Consider the following 18,166-nt stretch of genomic DNA (forward strand, 5'->3'; position numbering starts at 1 on the left):
GTCAAGATGGCATAATATTTAATAAAATAAATAAATAAATAAATAAATAAAAAGAGCTCTGCTCTTAGTCTGGGAACTTCCATGATTTTCTGATTTTCTTTTCACTTTGTCCTTCAAAATGACTCGGGTCGGAAGGCCTTCAGGGATGTCCTTCCCGATGGTGGACCTGCGTAAGGAGCCTTCACAGAAAGCAGCTTAAAAAATGAACTGGAGGGCACTGCTGGCAAAGCAGAGACACGAATTTTCTGTTTGCAGAGCTCCTCATCTGGGCTTTATAATGTGATTTCCATTATTTAGTTACTTGGCTTGGTCAGAGTAAATCTGTTTAAGTGGCCACCAGGTCAGTCTGTCAGCCTGCAGGATCTTCTGGACTGCTTCAGCAAGAGCCAGGCAGGTAGTGCTGGTGGAAGAGCTGCAGCGTAGCAGACCACTGGAAATATATCCACTGCCATCTTTAGGAAGTTGTCTGCAAGTCATACAGAGAAAGAATGTAAAAACACGTTTTTTTTTTCTGGTGAAACTGAGCTTCCAAGTTGTTAGCATCACTCTTTGTGAGCTGGCCGATTGCCATCTCCTCAGTTGTTGTTTCTCTCCCTCCTGCCTCCCCTGGCTGTTGCTCTTCCTTTCGTTTTTCTTTGTTTTGTGGTTAGGCTGTTCTGGTTAAAGTTGTCTGGAACAAAAGGTGCTGTTGATATTCAGGTGGCATTATTGGGTCTGGTGTTTGACACAAGGATGCTAAGGGGTGGGTGGAAATGTTCCTGGGGGCAGGAGGTGGTTCCCAGAGGTGGCCTGGCCCTGTTCCCCTGCCCTGACTCTCCAGACCAGAGATTAATTTCTAATAGCAATGAGAGAAGCTTCTTTTTAAGCAGAAGCTTTCCATCAAAATAAATAGATCATTTCCTGGCCAGAGTCACCATTGTCCTCTTGGACATCTCTAAACTTCATTAAAAAGGGGAAATCAGTGTCTGTGCAGGGAGACTTCTGAAATCAGCAATAGCTTTTTTTATTTATTTTTTATTTCTTGTCAAAATAGCTTTATACTGACATTTTTAACAGAAAATACTAAAAGTTAAGAAAACTACATTAATGGTTAGATTTTTGAGAGCAGGGACACATACAAGTAGTTGAACATGGAGTCAGGAGTGATTTTTTTAAACTTCATACCCAAGGATCTCCCACCGGGACGCTGTGATGGGATTTTGAGAGGTACTGATTGACCTCAATTCTTCTGCCTTTGATGTTTGGGCTAACTTGGTCCAGCTACGAGGAGGTCAGTGCTTTGAGAAGTGAAGCTGGGTACGGTTTGCCAGTGACAGCTTATCCTTGAAGCTTAGAAGAAGCTTTCTGTTACCTCTCCTGAACCCCGTGTATTCCTTTCCTTGGTGAGAGCGCTGTTTGCAAGCAGCCTTCCTCACTTGAGTAAAAATTTGGTGCAAGCACAGTGTCAGCAGCACGTTACCTGCAGCCTGGGTTTCTGAGGTAGATCTAAGGGCTTGTGCTGGGATCTTTGAGGCTTTCTGTCCCGTGTTCAGCCCCTACATACACTCTGACACCCCTTGGTTTGAGGGCATTTCGTGTTGGCAGCTGATTCCTGCGTTATTCCTTTACACTGCTATGGACCTCACTGGAATTGCTTTGGGAACACAACACGTTTGGGCATCCAAGATGCCCCTCCATGAAGGGAGGTGAGCTCCCTAAAAACTCCCCTATCTTGTTTCTTTCTCCTTAGTCAGAAAAAGGAAAACCTGAGCATTTTGACTGAAGTGCAGAAGCTCCTCAGATATCCTTCACGTTGTTTGGTTGCATGTCCCTGCCCATTAAAAGCAGGCGTAACTGGTAATGGTTCTGCTGGAAAGCTGTACCCGAAGCTATCAGAGCAGTATAATTTAAAGTGGTTTTCTCCACGTTTTTCCTCCAAATATCTTCATTTGGTTTAAAGTTTTATTGCTGTGTGATGTTGTTAAAGCCTGTATCAGTTGGTGATGATGAAATACGTAGAGAGAGGTTTATTGTTGTACTCTTGAGTTTTTTGTGATGGCTTGGCATCTTTATTTAGTTTAGACTTGTTATTATCAACCGCATTATCCATGTGTGGCCTTGTGTTTGCTTGTATTCATCCTGAAAATCTGCGTGTTGGCTTCAGGAGGCAGTTTGTGTTACAGGAGATAAGCTGGGGGAGCGCCGCACCCAGCGCCCAGACATAAACGACACCAAATGGGACCAGCAAAGCTCCAACTGGAACAGAAAATGAGCTTGGCCTGGAGACTGCTTGTTTAGCGGCGTAGGAAGATATGACAAGGAAAACAATCTTTGCTTTATTGCCATTGTGTGGTGTTGGCTCCCGCAGCGAGGAGCCCCAGTGAATGCACTTCGTGCAGCTGCGGTTGCAGTTAGGGCAGCAGAGCGGGGGCTGCGGGGGTTTTCTGCAGTTTTTGCTGTGTGAAACAGATATTTTTTTTTGCTGTGAAAACAGATTTCAGGCAGTCTGCAGACATTCCCTTTCAGGATTGAATTGGGTGGTCATTTACACGACAGTGTTGTAGTTAAAGCATCTTCCTGCTGAAGAGGATAATGCCTCCGTGTCTCCTGTTCATCAGGGATCTCCCTGTCCCAGGAAAGCCCTCGATGGCTTGTTGGGAAGTCTGGGAACTGGTGTGGATGGGGGGAGATGGGACTGCAGCAGGTAGCAGTCCCAGCAGCTGCTGGTGGGTTCTCCTGAGCACCTGCTGCTGCCCTGCCCTTCGGTGGGAACCCAGGGGGCTTGTCAAAAGTGCACCTAAATAAGGACAGGGGTAACAGCCCATCGTGCTGTGCTGTGCTCTTCAGTTTTTGTCCTCGTGTGTGCAGGTGGGGCGTCCCCCTCGCCCTTCTCTGCACCTCGACACAGGTCCCAAGGCTGGCGCTCGTGGAAAAGCGTCACGGGGACCTGAAGATGTGGATGGCTGCGCATCTGGTGCTTTTGCTGCTGATGTACGTGGTTTGAGGCAGCTGGAAAAATCTATTCTGGTTCTTTGTTTAACAACGTCACAAGTGCTTCAGGAATGCCTTTATCTAAAGTCGTGAAAGGAGCAGCACGGAGAAATATTTGGTGGTGAAACACCGCCGGGCAGTGCTGCCTTACCCGTGCTCATCGAGCTGTTTGCAGAAGTGAGTTTACAAACCTATTTTGGAAAATCATTTACTCCCGGGCCGCGATAGCGCCCTCAGAAGTGGTCTGCCTTTTTCCTTTTTAAACAGATGGTTAAATATTTGCTAACGCGCTCGGGTTTTATCGCAGCTCTTTCGGTGTTTATCTTTGCTCTCGGAGCAGTCAAGTGGGAGATAACGGGCATCCATTCAGTCGCTGCAGTATCTTAAGAGCTGCACTTCCAAAGGAGAAGTGGGTGGGCCGCACTCCATGAAATTTAAGCCGTGTTTGCTGTTCCTGCAGAGTATCAGACTGCAGCAATGCATGTGGCTTTCCAGAAGATGCAGGGAGCCTGCACAGTGCCACTCCTGGCACTGCCTGGTTTTGTTCAGGAGCTGCAGCAGGTAGGTAGGAAATCCCCCTCGAGGACAAATTTCTCTCTCTATACAAATAAATACACTTCGACTTTCTCAAGCAGGAGTTGAAGTAATTAGAACAACTTATATACCATAAGAAAGTGGTGAACTGAATCCTCAGTAGCTTTTTCTTGAGTTTATTCATTAAAATTTTGTTTTTCCAGCATTCAGTTTAAATAGATGGTTCCTGCTCTACCGAAGTACATAAGCATGTGAAATATGAGTGAAGATCTTGTCTTACTCTCAGGAAAATGCATCTAGCAGAGAATTTCGGAGGAAATGCTGAATTTTCAGTGAACTTACCTAATTTCATTTGCATACTGAAATCATCCTGAAATTCATATAAATGGACCGGGACAGAACAAAATGAGGCTCAAAACAACGTGGACCCCACGGTGGCTGCTCAAATGCCATTTTTGTGCACAGCTCCTCCATTTTTTTCCCCTAAACTGCAACTGTACAAAAGAGGCTGATTTACGCTGCAAATTCAGGCTGAGCAAAATCCGATTGGAGCTCACTTGAGCGCTGTTTTGATGTAAGATTCAAAGCTTCTGCAAATTTATTTTATCTTCTGCATTTGCTGATCTCCTGCTTGTAAATCCTGTTGAAGGAGAATAAAAATGAGTGCAGCCTGATGGGAATTAAATGTCTGAAGTTCAAAGCAGTTTGCACATCAGAGCAAACGTCAATCAAGTGAACATCTTGCAAGCCAGGCAGGGAGCGCGTTTCTCCATGGGGAAGAGATCAAAGTGGGAGTCGCGGCTCTGTTTGCTCCCTCGGGATGCAGTTTCGATCAGTTGTTCATTAAAGTGAATCCAGAAGGAAGGGATTTTTAGAGAGAGGCAGGGAAAGGGGGATGGGGGGAGCTGGGCTTTTCTTGAATCTGAATTTCAGCCAGTGGGGAGGGCTTCTTTTTTTTTTTTCTTTTTTTTTCTTTTTTTTGGCTCTTGTTTAAGTTTATACAAAAACTAATTGCATCTGACTGGAGAGTTGTGGTAGTGTTTTTGTTTTTTTTCCTTCTGGTAAGAATTTTGGAAGACATCCCGAAGTTTTGGCCGTGGTATTGGAAATTTTGGGGCCAGATTCCAACCGAGGTCTCGGTCAGACAGCTGGTACTCACTCTGTCCACTCTGTCATCTTTTCTGCTGGCAGAAGTGAGAAATACTGTTAAAATTAAAGGAGAGATTAGTTAAAATTCAGTCTCTTTTGTACAGAGAAAGGGTGGAGATCGATACTTGTCTGCAAATCCTCCGGTACTGATTTTTAATAACTTCTTCCAATCTAAATGATGTGAAGATTTGCACGGCTCCTGCTGAAAACGTGCATCGCATGCGTACATCGTAGGGGAGGTAAGGCCAGCAGCTACAGCCAAGGAAACTCCTCGAGTTCACTGCAACCAACACGTTGTGTTGAGGCTTTGGTTTAATTGCTGTTCTAATGGCGAGGATCAGCAGCTTGTTTAATAGCATGTCCTTAATTGAAACAACATAACGGTGTCCAGAAGAAGCACACCCAAAATTCCCCAGCGTGATCAATGCTCACAAAAGCCCGACGGTCAGCTTGCCGCACGCTGCCTCGGTCCTTCTGTTCTGTGTGTGCTGTGGCAAGAGAAAGGAGGGCTGGCCTAGGCTGCAGTAACTTTTCCCTTTCCTTCCCCAGCTCTGCTGCTGATTATTTAGTGTCTCTTCCTTCATTTTCCTGATGGGCAGCACAGGACTCCCTGAGAAGAGCTGAGGGCCTTGCCTGCATTGATCTTTCACACATTATAAATCCAGATAAATGCAACTTCTCGCTCTGGTAACTTCAAGCTGGTAGTTTGAGCGGTGTAAGAACTGTATGGCGGGGTGCACGTGTTGTTCCCAGTGAGTGAGAGAGGTGATTTTTGCCATGAAATAAAATCAGGAGCAGAGGAAGACTCCAGATGATTGAGTTAACCCCCAGCGTTTATTGCTGGTGTTCTGAGACACGGATGATGTTAGTTGCTAATGAGGTAGCCTGTTGCCATTGCTAATAGGTTTTGATGGGAGCACTGGGGCAATTAGCTAACATCCTGAAAAGTCATTAGCCTCTAGTTCGTTCCGCAGTATTCCTTGGAAATATTTCTTCAGCACTGAGATGTGTCATTTGCAGTCTCTAGCTCTTCCCCAGCTGGTTTTGCCCACAGATAAAATTGTTCTTTGGGCAGCCCATCCTTCATCAACTCGTCTGAATCCTGAGATTCCCTCTCCAACAAAAAATCAACACAACTTCTGCTTGCTTGGTAGGAGCTGAAAAAAAACATTGGTGCCTCAGTAACTAACTCTGTCCATCGCCAGTCTCGTTCATCTTTTTAAGACTAATACCATTACTTTAAAATGTATATAGTGTTTATGAGTATTGATTAAATCCCTTTTAAAGCATGCAAGTTTAAGGAAATACTTCTTTTTTTCTATGACAATTCTACATAGCAGTGAAGATCCTAAAAATTAAAGAGTTGCCATCAGTAATGCTGATTTCTGCATGTTCTGAAGGTCAGTTAGAGGCCTTCTGCAAACTGAGCCGCGGCTCTCGTCAGCTGTAGCCATGTGAAACAAAACATTTTGTGACTCTGCAGAAGTCATAATATTTAATCTGTTGTTAAGACCAAAGAAGTCAGTGCCTGACATTCAGTTATGCATTTGCATAAGAGTGATTATTTGTGGTTCAGGAAGTTATTCAGGAGCTGAGTACCAAGTTCTCAGGAAATGACTTCTCTACTTGAGGGGCAGATTTCTCAGTACGGGGAAGGCTGCGCTGCGCTCCCTGCTCACAAGTGAAGCCTCTGCTTTAAGCAACCAACTCTTCCCAGCCTGAAGTCGAGCTGTGCTGGCCTGAGCGCTGCCCAAAATGCCAACTCACGACCTCTGCGTGCAGCAGCCGTGCTGCTTGCAGTGAGCTCTAGCCCCCATTGCAGGAACATTTGTTTGGTTCTGTGATCGTAACGTTTCTGACAGTGGATCCAGTCATGTACAGAAGTGGTGGTCTTAAGCCTGCTAACAAATTTTTCTTTTCCGTAGTCTCTGCAGATCTCTTGTAAGTCATAAAAGCTTCCGCCGCATCCTGCACGCGCGGGTCCCACAGCCAGGAGATGGGGCAGACCCTGCGTCTGGCTGGCTTCAGGCAGCCTCAGCTTTGTTCCTTGAGGAAGAAATTACTTTGAATCGGGCTGAACAAGAAGATAGTGGATTAGGAGAGATTTAGTTTGCTTTAAAAGGCTCCCTTCCTGTGGTCATAACTTGATATTTCCTTGAGGTAACCAGTTCCATCTGTCTGCGGGCTCAGTTTTTGTTTCTGTTGATTGTTGTTTTAGTGGGATGGCTGAGGAGCTCGTTGTCTAATTATCTGGTGTGCCTGGGAAGCCCAGCCGTTACAGCACGCGCCCTGCAAGGACAGAACAAGAAGATCCCCTCCCGTTCTTACAGGGCACCTCGCTGCTTGAACCAGTTGCAAATTCTCAGATTCCAATTTCTTAATGACCAGAAGGGCGGCGCTTGTCGTCCTCAGCAGTGTTACAGTATTTTGGGTGTGCACATCTGTTTATATCTGTGTGCATGCACGTGCATGAAAAAAGTAACCTCAGGTTAACCATCTACGTGCAGTTGACGATAAACAACTAAAGAAAGGGTGTGTGTACGATATGCACGGGCTTTGATCTAAAAAGAAAGCATTGGGATGGTGCTGGGTGAGGGTTGTGTAAGTGTTTCTAAGCTATTGATGTGCCACTGGTATTAATCAAGTTAATATCTTCTGACACAGCCGTATGTCCTCTAATTTGCTCTTTCAGTCTTGACAGTATTCAACAAGCCCCCGTTCTGCCCAGATTCTCTCCAAGACTTGCTTCTTATCAGGCAGCACTCCAGCAAGGCAAGCCAGGCTCCTCTTCCAAAACGTGATTTTCCGCAGGCCTCACTTGCAGTTTGTTGTGGTTTCTCAGAAATAAATTGATGGTAGGAAAAATCTCTGATAGGAGGCAAATAGTTTTGGAAGTCCATGAACAATGAGACTGTAAGTCAAACGCCATCAAGAGTTCAAGGTCACAAAGTTATTAATGAGCAAAACTGGCCTTATGTAAATGACACAAAACTGCTTTTAAGTCCTTGAAAGCTTCGGAAATGTTTATAGTTACTTAACCTTTAAAACCCTTCTTATTTTGATTTTGTTAAGGCCTTGGTTTAATTAGGTTTTATTGTCATTAAAATTACTGAATTACTTTTTGCGTTGACTTGATGATCTTGAAGGTCTTTTCCAACCTAGATGATTCTGGGATTAGAATTAGGGATGTATTGGAATTATTTTACCTAATGAAATGTAACAAAGCTTCAGACTCAAATTCTTTATGCTCTTCAGAATGTAAATCCTCAGACATTGCTACAGAAAACGGGTTTGTGTTGATCTACTTATAGATTTTTTTCCTAAGGACATAAAGAGGGAATCTTCATATGAGGTATTAGGTTTATATTTGTTTTTTAAAAGCAGCAGAGGAAATATTAGTGCTGGTGGAAGGATCTCAGCTGGTGAAAGGATCTTAACAGCAAGAAAAAATTTGGTGTGACATCAGGAGGAGACACCTGCCGATGGCACGCCTGGATGCTCTGCCTAGTGCCAAGCTGGAACCTCTTTAAATCTAGATGAAAGGGCTCAGTCTCCCCTGATCCTATCTTTCAGGGAATACTGAGAGGAAAAATGTAATGTATCATGTTAGGGAGCAGATGCAATCCAGCTGTGATGAGTTTATCCCTCCTCCTCTTGGGTTTCACAATTTGTCATGGGCCCTAGAAACACGTGTAATGGTGGAGTATCCAAACAAATAATTCTTCTTCATTGAACCTTCAGAAAGATTTATTTCCGTTGTAAATGCTGCGTGTGCTTAATAGGTACTGTCTGCTCTGCTAATCCTGCTGTTGGCGTTTCAGATTCGATGGCAACTTTAACACCAACGTGTCCAGAACAATCAGCTGCGACAGACTGTCCACCACTGTCAACAGCAGAGCCTTCAATCCCGGGCGTGATTTAAATTCTGGTAAGTAGTATACTTTGGGCATTTGCCTCCTCTTGTAGGTTTTTTCCACTAGACTGTAACGTTTCCTTGGCATAGAGAATTAGCACGGATTGCCATAGCAACAAGCTAGTTCTCCTTGAAACTGTCACAGTGCTCTTAATTTGAGATTTCATGATGGAAAGACGATACCTAAAGTATGCCCGTAGTCTTGAGGACTTTATAAAAATGTCATGAAGATTTTATTCTAGCCTACCATGGATAATTTTGTTGTGGTTTATGCACTTTTCTTCTTTCTTCCAAGGCACTTTCCTTCCCAGGCCTGTCTGCTTTGGCATCAGTAGTGTCGGCTCTCGATGGGGCCAAGCAAAGAAGTTTCTCTGATCTTCTTAGCAGAGCTCAGCTAATGTGAGGCTGTGTTTGCAGTGACGTGCAAAAACTACAAAATATAAGGACATTCTAAAATATTCCTTTCTTTGTCTTCTCAAGGTGTTTCTATCTTGCCTGTCAACCTGTTGTCATAACACACTTGAAGAGCTGGAAATATGCTTCAAACCATTAAATGCGTGGCTTATCCCTGAGCAATCAAGCTTTTGGTTCTGCAGCGTGGCACAGTTTGCTTTTTTTCTTTTGATTTTCATTTTTTTTACACGGTCAACTGAAATTAATACGTGGTTTTCAGGTTCTTCTTTCATGGTTCAGCTTTTGCCCAGCTGTTTTGTCGTGCTGTTCAACTTTTTATGCTGCCTTAGTGCTGTAAATTAGATAGCACAGTAAGTTTTGGTTGAGGATTACATTTAGCATAAAGTTCTTGGTGGCTTTTTGTTCGCTTTTGACAAGCGATGCAGACTGCAGATATAATGTTTTTCTTTTAATTCTCATGCATCTTTGGAACAAAATGCTGATTTTTTTAACCCTACTGTTTAAGTGCCAAAAAAAAAAAAAAAAAGAGGGTAAAATGGGATTTATATATCTGTATCTATTTATATATAGATATATATATGCCTACCCTCTCTTACTGTATCTCTTCTTACAGCTTCGCATTATTTCTGGTTAGTTACTGTCTTAACAAAAGTAAGCCCCCATAGGTTTCTTTTTATCCTATCAGCTGTACGCTGCATCTTGAATACAGGTGCTGGCCAGACAAGCTAATTTCCTGATGTCTCATCACCCTAATTTGTGCAGTGTGTCCCATCCTGAAGATACGCAGTCTTTGTTCACTTACTGTGTTTTACTGGACTTTGTTGTACTTCCAGGCTCTTTTTATAAAAAAAGGAATTAAAAAATAACAAAAAGTAGTAATTATTAGTATAGTAATGTTTAGAATCGCATTCAATTGTCATTAAGCAGAATAATTTTTGAAAGCAGATTTTCAGGCACTGCAGTAGAAGCAAAGCACTGAGTGAATCACTTACTGGGCCCTTGAAACAGAAAAGCCATTTTTTACTTTTATAGTGCAGAACATCCAAGTAAAAAAAAAAAAAAAAAAGCATTAAAAAAATATCCCTTCTCCTTGAGTGGTGCAAAACAAATAGCCTGAGCTAGAGTTTTCTTTTACGTTTGTTTTGAATTTTTACAAAAACAAAGCGAGCACGAGGTCTCGCTGTCCTGACTCGCCACTCAGACTCGAGTGCCTCCTCTGCCCTTGCCTTGGTCTCGAAAGCTCCCCGAAATGGCCTTGGCAGCACAGGCAGCACACAAGGGAATTGGAGTGATGGTGAGAGCAGGGAAACGCTGCAGGACTTGGTGACAGTGAGAAACTCTCCTCTGGTTTTCTTCTTAGCAGCTTTCAAACAGCCTTTGGTAGGATCTTTTCTGCGAGTGAGAAGATGCCCTTGAGAGAGAAATGGAACGGAAAGACTGGGCTGGTGCTGGAAAATGAGGCAACAGGGGAAGTGGAGCTCGTGAAACATGCAAAAATAAACTTTTTTTCTTTTGTAATTTTCTATTGGACTTTTATAGCATAGAAGATAAACATGATCTTGGAGAAAAGAGGAAGAAGAAAAAAAAATAGGAAAAATTCTCTTCTCCCAGCCCTTAAATTCCACTTTTTGCTATTTTGTGAGATCAGGTTGATTTGGTGGCAGTGGTGGTTGTATTTTTTTTTTTTTTTCTCCTTGAAGAGGTTCTGTTTTTATCTTGGCTGGAGTTTTCCATTTGGATTACCTTTAGCCACGACTACAAAATAGATGAGGAGAGAGTCTTTATTCTTCACATGGAATCGCAGGCTTCAGTCAGTCAGATTAAGAGATCTGCCCTCACTCTGTGAGTAGTCCTTTATTTATTAGATGACAAAACTCTGCCCAGAGCCTGTGCATTATGTTATCAGATTGCTTGCTCTTTATCTTCTTGAATAAACAAGGAACCAGTAAATCTTTCCTTTTCTCAGCCTCCAAAACGCCCAAATGTCTGGTTCAAATCAGGCAGCTTTGGCAGAGCACTTTTCCCCAGGAACATGCAGGGATGGGACCACGTTTCCCAACAGATTTTGTCTGTGCCTTACTCAAGGTCTTGATCATTTAAAATGTGGAGTGCCTTGGTCGTGCCCCTTGCATTGCTATACTTTGAGCCGAAAGCTCGGGTGAGGTAAAGGAGTTGGGAGGTGTTTGGAGGGGGTGGTAACTCATGGCTCAAATCCTTTCAAAGCCGGGAAGCTGGGATCCCTCCTTTCCGTGATGTTTGTTACTTCTTTGCCCTTCAGAGTCCAAACAGCTCCCAGGGAGTGAGCTGGCCTCAGCCCTGCCTCGTGCCATCAGCAGAATTTTAATTGGATTCAAGCTGCAGGCTTTTTTCTGGAGAAAATGCAGGAGGCAGAATGCAGCTTGACTCAGAAAGTCCTGGATAAGTCTTGTGGGTCAGAGGACGTCTTAACTTGTAAACTAAACACATTCACTCTCTGCTGTTGTTCCAGAGCATCACTGGAGTATCTCCATAATGAGGACTTTTAACAGAGGTTCCTCTTGGAGCAGAGCTGCAGTCTGTGTGTGTTTCACTGAAAACTCAACTTTTTTTTTTTTTGCCTGATGAGAACTGTGAGGTCTGCAGCTCAATAAATGTAATGCTGAAGAAGACTGTAAGAAACTCTTATAATGAGCAATTATGTTCAGCAGTTCCCCCTTTTTTTTTTTTACTGACTGCTTTTCTTTGAAGATTAATTAGTTAATGATTTGACTATGCTTTGAAGACGTAAAGTGGTATCTAGAAGTGCTAAGTGTTATCATATCGCATTCCCTTTGAAGTTTTATAAACTCTATCACACAGGGCTTTCTCTCTAAAAGTCCTTTTTGCTTTGTTAGATATTTATAATTAGAGAGAATGATCGTTTCAAATGCTCTCATGCCAATTCTTCCCAACTTCTGTCTGCGGCAGCGTTTGGGGTCAGGTGGTGCCGCGTTGTGCGTGGCGAGGACGGAGGCAGCTCCCAGCTGGACGTTCACGTCCCCATCCATGCCTCCAAGCTGAGACACCTCTGGGATTTCTCTGTGAGGCTTAGACCTCCAGGTTCCTGCCAGCAGTGGGATATCGAGGCTGGGTCTTTGCGGAGCGGAGATGCTCATTTGAGAGCTGTAAAATCATTGCATGTAACACAAAATATTATTTGTGTTACAGTAGGGAGGTAGGTGGCTTACATTATGTGCAAAAATAACTTTATCCTAAACAGAAAATGAAAAATTAGGTTGGTGTTTGAGTTCAGATGGGAACCACAGGTCTTAGCAAGCCTATGGAAGCCTGGAAAATGAGTAGCAGTGAAATGCCCTGTGCATGTTTCTGCTACTGCTGCCAGCTCGGACAAATGTCGGTGTGTAGGCTGGGCAGGCAGCTCACAAGGGGTTTTTTTGGGGTCTTTTGTTTGTATAACCTGTCCAAAGCCCAGCTTTGCTGCAGGGATGAGGCGATAATTAAGTACAGGCAAGCAGCTGAGTGAGTGAAATGTTGAGGGGAGGGGAGGTTTGGTCAAAAACAACAAAAGAGAGAACATTTGCTGTGTGTCCTGGCAGAGACCAAGGAACGAGGCAATATCTGCAGGGCGTTGTTGTGACTTCAGATGGAAAACAAGAGGGCACCTAAAGAGGAAAACAAAACCTATTTTTCAGCTTTTGTTTATCTGATGGGAGTCTGTCTCCTGTGGTCATGGGAAAAAGAAATAAGCAACAAGACGTGGTAAAATTGGTGGTGTCCAGGGAAGGCAACGTCGAGCTGCTGGACTTGTCAAAGGAAGCATGAGCAGAGGAGGAAAAGCAGAAGGGGAGCACTGAGGCTGCGAGGAATTTGTTAGGGTTCAAACCCAATTGTTTTATTGGGAAAATGAGCATCTAAGCCCTGATGCTGTCATGGGAAAGTAAATACAAATGATGGCCTTGTGGGAAAGAGGAGTTCACCTTCAATACAGCAATGATTTAAAAAAATGCCTGTAATTATAAACTCCTTTATTTTAATGCTCTTGGCGAAATTAAAATGGGCAGGTTGTTCTAGCCCGGCTTTGAGTGCTCAAGGACCTGGTTTGAAAATAGTCTTCAGACTCTGGGAGACATGAGAAGAACTGAAATTCAGCCTCTTTATGATGGCAATTATATTATAAATATATAATGTTGCTAATGAGCTAAGTTCAGCATTGCTGACCTCTGAGGGCAGGTTCAGCTCCCCTAAGCCTGGGGTTTTGGCAGCTCAGCGTGCAGCCGGCAAGGACGAGCCGGTGAAGAGCCCTCGGAAGGTGCCAGCTTGGTCTCGATTAGTAAAAGCAGTCTGAGCAATTAGCTTAATGAGACACCTAGATTTCCCAGCGGTTACAGGAGGGAGAAGGAAGCCTGGGTCAAAGTCTTTCAGGAAATAAAACCGTGTCACGTTGACGCTGAAAGGCGATGTTGTTTAAAATCAGTTACATTTTGATGTTAATTGTGAACTGCATATACATATTTCCAAGGTTTGGCTGCTTTTGGGGTCCTGGTGCAGTGCTGTTGGTTTTTCCCCTCAAGTGTTTCTTTACAGCTTAATAAAAGGCTCTCGGATACTTCCCTGGATCCCCACAGCTGTGGCCAAGCATCGCGCTCCCAAGCATGGAGGACGAGGCTGCAACCCCCTAGATGAGCTCAGAAACACATCTCAGCTTTCCAGACAGGATTTTGGAGAGGAAAAGAGGATGGGTGCACTCAGGAGAGGGCTGGGGAGAGGAATTGCTGGTAGGCCTAGCTATAACAGCTAGAAATTCCGTGTGGCTTTATGTTTATTTCATTTGTAATTAAAAGTGAATTTTTTTCTCAAAGTTTCCAATTTGGCAGTATTAAAATTTCATGCAGCTTTGTGTCCCTGCCACACAGAAACTACTTGTCGGTGACCAAAAACCTGCTTTTTTTTTTTACAAAACAAATGGCACCGAGAAACTGGCATCGTCTCCAGTGTGACACCAACACAAGGCCTTGAGAGAAATTTAGGGAGACGTGAGTGAAACAAAAAAACATTTGCAAATGAGTTTGACTTTTGGTTGCAAGATCATGGGTGCTTTCTTTGAAAGCATGAAAATGAAGTAGAAAAATGATTCGTGCTCCCAAAAGCATCACCAGGTTGATGTCACCTGCGCACAAGGGCAGGGAAACAAGCTTTGACATCATTGTGGGAATTTAGTGCCTCGTTCTTCTGTTTCTTCCTTGGTCCTTTTCCTCATCTCATCTCCTAAGGCAGCAGCTTCTTGCAGTGAAGATCGTGCAAAGCTGCTGCTTTGGGCAGAGGCCAACGTGATGCAGCCACGGCTTTCCTTGGGGCTCGTAGGCACAGTGGAAATGCAAACAACTGTAGCAAAAGGTGGTGTGTGGGGGGAGAGATAGTGGTTTTTATGGGGTAATTACCCTGAGCTGAATGCTGGGAGACCGTCGTGGCCACAGCCAGTCTGGGAAACTCGAGAAGGTGCTAAACTGCTGAGGATGGGAACTTACACTGGGGCTGCCTGCCTAGTTTGTTGTAGAACATCTGGTTAGGGTTTGAAATGTGCCCTGCGGTGGTTTCCAACCCAAATAGTGGGGTATTTGGTAATGAATGAGATGCAGGAGATGAAGCTGTCTCGTCTATTTTCAGTCTCAGCCCAAAGGGGAGTGCCAGAAGTGAAGTGCTCAAGAAAAGGTGAGGAGCTGTACAGCAGAGCTCTGTCCCCGTCACCTCACCAGGCCTGCGGGGAGCAGTGGAGGTGGCAGTGGGGACATCCCCGTGTCACCACGAGGCAGAAAGCCCAGTGCCACCTCTGCAGCAGGCGACAAAGCTTTGTTAATGCTGCTGAGCTAGAGGTTTCAAAGGACTTTGTGGGTGTTAAGTAGCACTTTCTTGAAGATTATTTAAAAGGGAAGGTGAGCACGTTTTAAGAAGAATGAATATGGTCTATAAACCACAAGAGGGTTTGAGATCTGCGCTCCCCAGTGACATCCTGAACTTGGTTCGTGCTTGGCTATGCCACCTGGAAACACGTCACCGACCTGCTTTATTCTTATCTTTTCCCCATACACTGAGTAATTAATAATCAGCTGGCATGGAGGAATTTGAGAGATTTGTAGGAAAGTCGCTGTGTGGCTGCTAGGATCTGTTACCTTCATTCTTTCTCCACTTTGATTTGGAAAATGGGAAGCTGCTGGTGATGCTCGTGGTGAGCTTGGTGGAACCAGCGTGGAGCCACCAACCGCCAGGCAGCACTTGGATGGGATGGCTGCTGCGTAACCCCAAGAGGAGATGCTGTGTTTTTCCTGAAAAGGGGTTACTGCTCCTAACAAGCGACATGAGAGCCTGCAGCCCTGTCAATTATGGCACAGGGATAATGAGAAACTTGAAGAAATTCTTCAGTCCTGAGAGTGGGAGTTGTACCTGTCTACCCTTCACGAACAAAAGCATGAGGAACAAAGAAAGATTCTCCCTGTTCTTTAACCCTTTCAGCTGTTTGTTTGGTGAGATTTTCCTTGATCCACGTTTGTGTGTAAAGCTATTTTTGCCAAATGTTCAGGTAGACATTTTTAAACAGATGGGTAATGTTAGTGGCTTGGCTTACGGGGCTGTAAGCTGCAAGCCTGTTTCGTATTTTGGGGTTACTTCCGTGTAAAAAACATACTTCCTTTATTTTTAGCATTTTTTTCTTTGTGAAAATTCCATATAGACACTGTTCATGTGTAAATGTGTGTTTGCATACATGTTATATATAATTGCCTTAATCTCTTCCTTCTTTGCTCCTGCCTTGGCATCTTTCGTCGCAGTTATGCTTCAGAGGTTCAGGACCAGTCATCCCATTAAATAAAATCTACCAAGTCTAATGTTAGGTTTCTAAAAGACTTCAACTATTCGCAAATCAGATGTGAAGCTTTACCCAATCCTCAAATAGAGCTGCGTGGGCCCCTTGTTTATAACCCCTGGTTATTCTTCTCCAAGTACATATGAGAGAGGCCTTTCATTAAACGTAGCTCTCAGTTTGACCTCCCTTCATAACTCTCCTTCATTTGTCATTTTTCCTGTCCAACTTCCAGTTCTTGCTGATAATCTGAAGTCAAACCCGGGGATTAAGTGGCAGTATTTCAGCTCAGAAGAAGGCATTTTCACCGTTTTCCCAGCCCACAAGTTCCGGTGCAAAGGCAGCTACGAACACCGCAGCAGGTACGACTCGACTCCTTACGTTTAGGGGGCAAAGCACAAAAATTGCATTCCTCGAGTACTGATTTTTTTCCAGTGTTTTGCTTTTCCAAGTCAACAACATTCATGAGTAACTTCTGCTGGGGTCCCTTGGTTTCCTTAGGTTTGTTTTTAAAATACTGGATTTCACTTAAGAAGAAGCAGCTTTAAAGGACAACACAGTTGCCAACAGGTTCCTCACATCTCTCAAATCAAATTAGCTGCACAGAGCAGTAACCTGTAAATTGAAGGTCAGCCCACAGGCAAAATTTGGTTTGTATTTGACTCATACTTGACCCCTATTAGCAAAGCAGTGAGCACGTACTCTGCTGCTGAGGCAGGTGCATGGCTTTGGGGAAGGGGGCTGGAGGATAACAGATGGGAACAGCCCTCGGCAAGAGCCCTTCTGGAACCTCCCCCCGAGGTTCAAGTGGCACGTCGTGGGTAGCAGGGAAGCAATAGTGGACACTTTCTGTTTCTACTGAGAAAATTGTAGGAAAAAAGGACCAAATGGTGGCATGGTTTTCCTATTCAGGGTGATAACTTGCCTGTTCCGTCTGGAGGCACACAGCAAAGCAGTTGCAGTGTGCTATTTCACCCCCGGCGTTTGCTGTCAACGCTACGGGGATTGATCAAGACTCAAGGGTGGATTCTTCTGAGAAAGTGCAGCAGCTTTAGTCACTCTTAGGTCACAAGTTAGCTAATTGTACCAGCTAATCAATCTATGCGGGGGAAGCATTAGCCCAACCAAGTACATTTCCACAGAGCTGAATGCACAGAAGCTGAGCAGCGCTTTGGTTTCTTGACAGTGTTGAGCAATCAGCTGTTTACTGGTGCTATCTTCTATGTATCATCAAAGCTTGAAGCGTCTGGGCTTGATTAAGTTTCCTATAGCCTTGGAAAGGTGTGGTCTGAAGACGTGAGAGCTGGGAATACCTGAGTCTCCATCCGACTTTTGACACTAAAACCATTGGTGATTTCATACGTATCGCCTAATCTTGGTCTTAGCTTCTCCATGGATAAACTAGGGATATTATTTTCCTGCTAAGATTTACCTTGCAGGGTAGTTTGGACAGATTAATTGGTTAATAGTAAGTGCTTTGAAGATCAAACGTGCTCTCTAAGTTCTAGGTATTCATACCAGCATAGAGCTGCAGGCGGTTCCACAATTAGGAACAGATTTGTGCCAGTTGTTTACTGCACTGCCTTGTCTAAAACCTCCTGCGTTTCTTTATCTGTTGATACGATTGCTGTGGCTGTCTTTAATATAACAAAATTTAGTGTAACAAAATTTAATATAACAAAATTTAGGTTCCAGAACTCACACTTGACTCTTAAGTAGTTTTTGAGTCTGGGATAAAGAAGAAAAAGGGGCCCTGTCAAATTTTCTAATTTCTTCCAGGTTGAAAGAGCTGGAAGAGCTCGTGAAATCTTTCTCACATACCTCGCAATATTGAACTGTATCTGAGCAGCCCTTCACTGACAATATGTTTTAAATGTTAGCACAAACAGACTCGTGGCAGCACTGAGCCCTCACCCAGGTTTGAGGCAGCTGGGCCACGCGGCTCAGAGCTGCGCATACCTGAGGGGATGCGGAGCACAACCCGTGTGAAATCCTCCAGGGCTCCAAGAGAAAAACTTTTCTTGGCCAGAAGCCTTCTCTTATTAAAATAAACCAAGCTCCCTATGCTAATGGAACTCTGCACAGCTGCACAGGTTTTTACTTGTCATGTAACCAGCAAATACCCACCGTTGCGCTTACCTTTCCATGTGAGTAATGTTCCCGGCACCCAACAGTTATCATTAAACAATCGGTGCTTATCGTGCTCAGTCCAAAGCCTGCTGCAAACTGTAGTCCCAAACACAGCCACTGCTTCAGCAGAATTTTTTATTTCTAGCTGGAAGCAGCTGCTGTGCTAGAGGGAGAAGGATCTGACACCTGACTTGGGTTCAGGTCAGAAAGAGTAAAAGCAAGGG

General features: G+C 44.1%; 1 protein-coding gene across 2 annotated transcripts in view; it reads left to right on the plus strand.

Moving 5' to 3' along the window:
• The window catches only part of CACHD1 (cache domain containing 1), a 96,527-nt gene that overhangs the window by 43,035 nt on the left and 35,326 nt on the right, over positions 1-18,166 (plus strand). For both annotated transcript variants that reach the window (XM_082765905.1, XM_082765906.1), the window contains exons 4-5: positions 8,475-8,581; positions 16,048-16,174. In XM_082765905.1, coding sequence (XP_082622031.1) covers positions 8,475-8,581; positions 16,048-16,174 — 234 coding nt within the window. The remainder of the gene's footprint in view (positions 1-8,474; positions 8,582-16,047; positions 16,175-18,166) is intronic.

The sequence above is a fragment of the Aythya marila genome, assembly GCF_965140915.1.
Source record: "Aythya marila genome assembly, chromosome: 8".
Classification (NCBI taxonomy): domain Eukaryota; kingdom Metazoa; phylum Chordata; class Aves; order Anseriformes; family Anatidae; genus Aythya; species Aythya marila.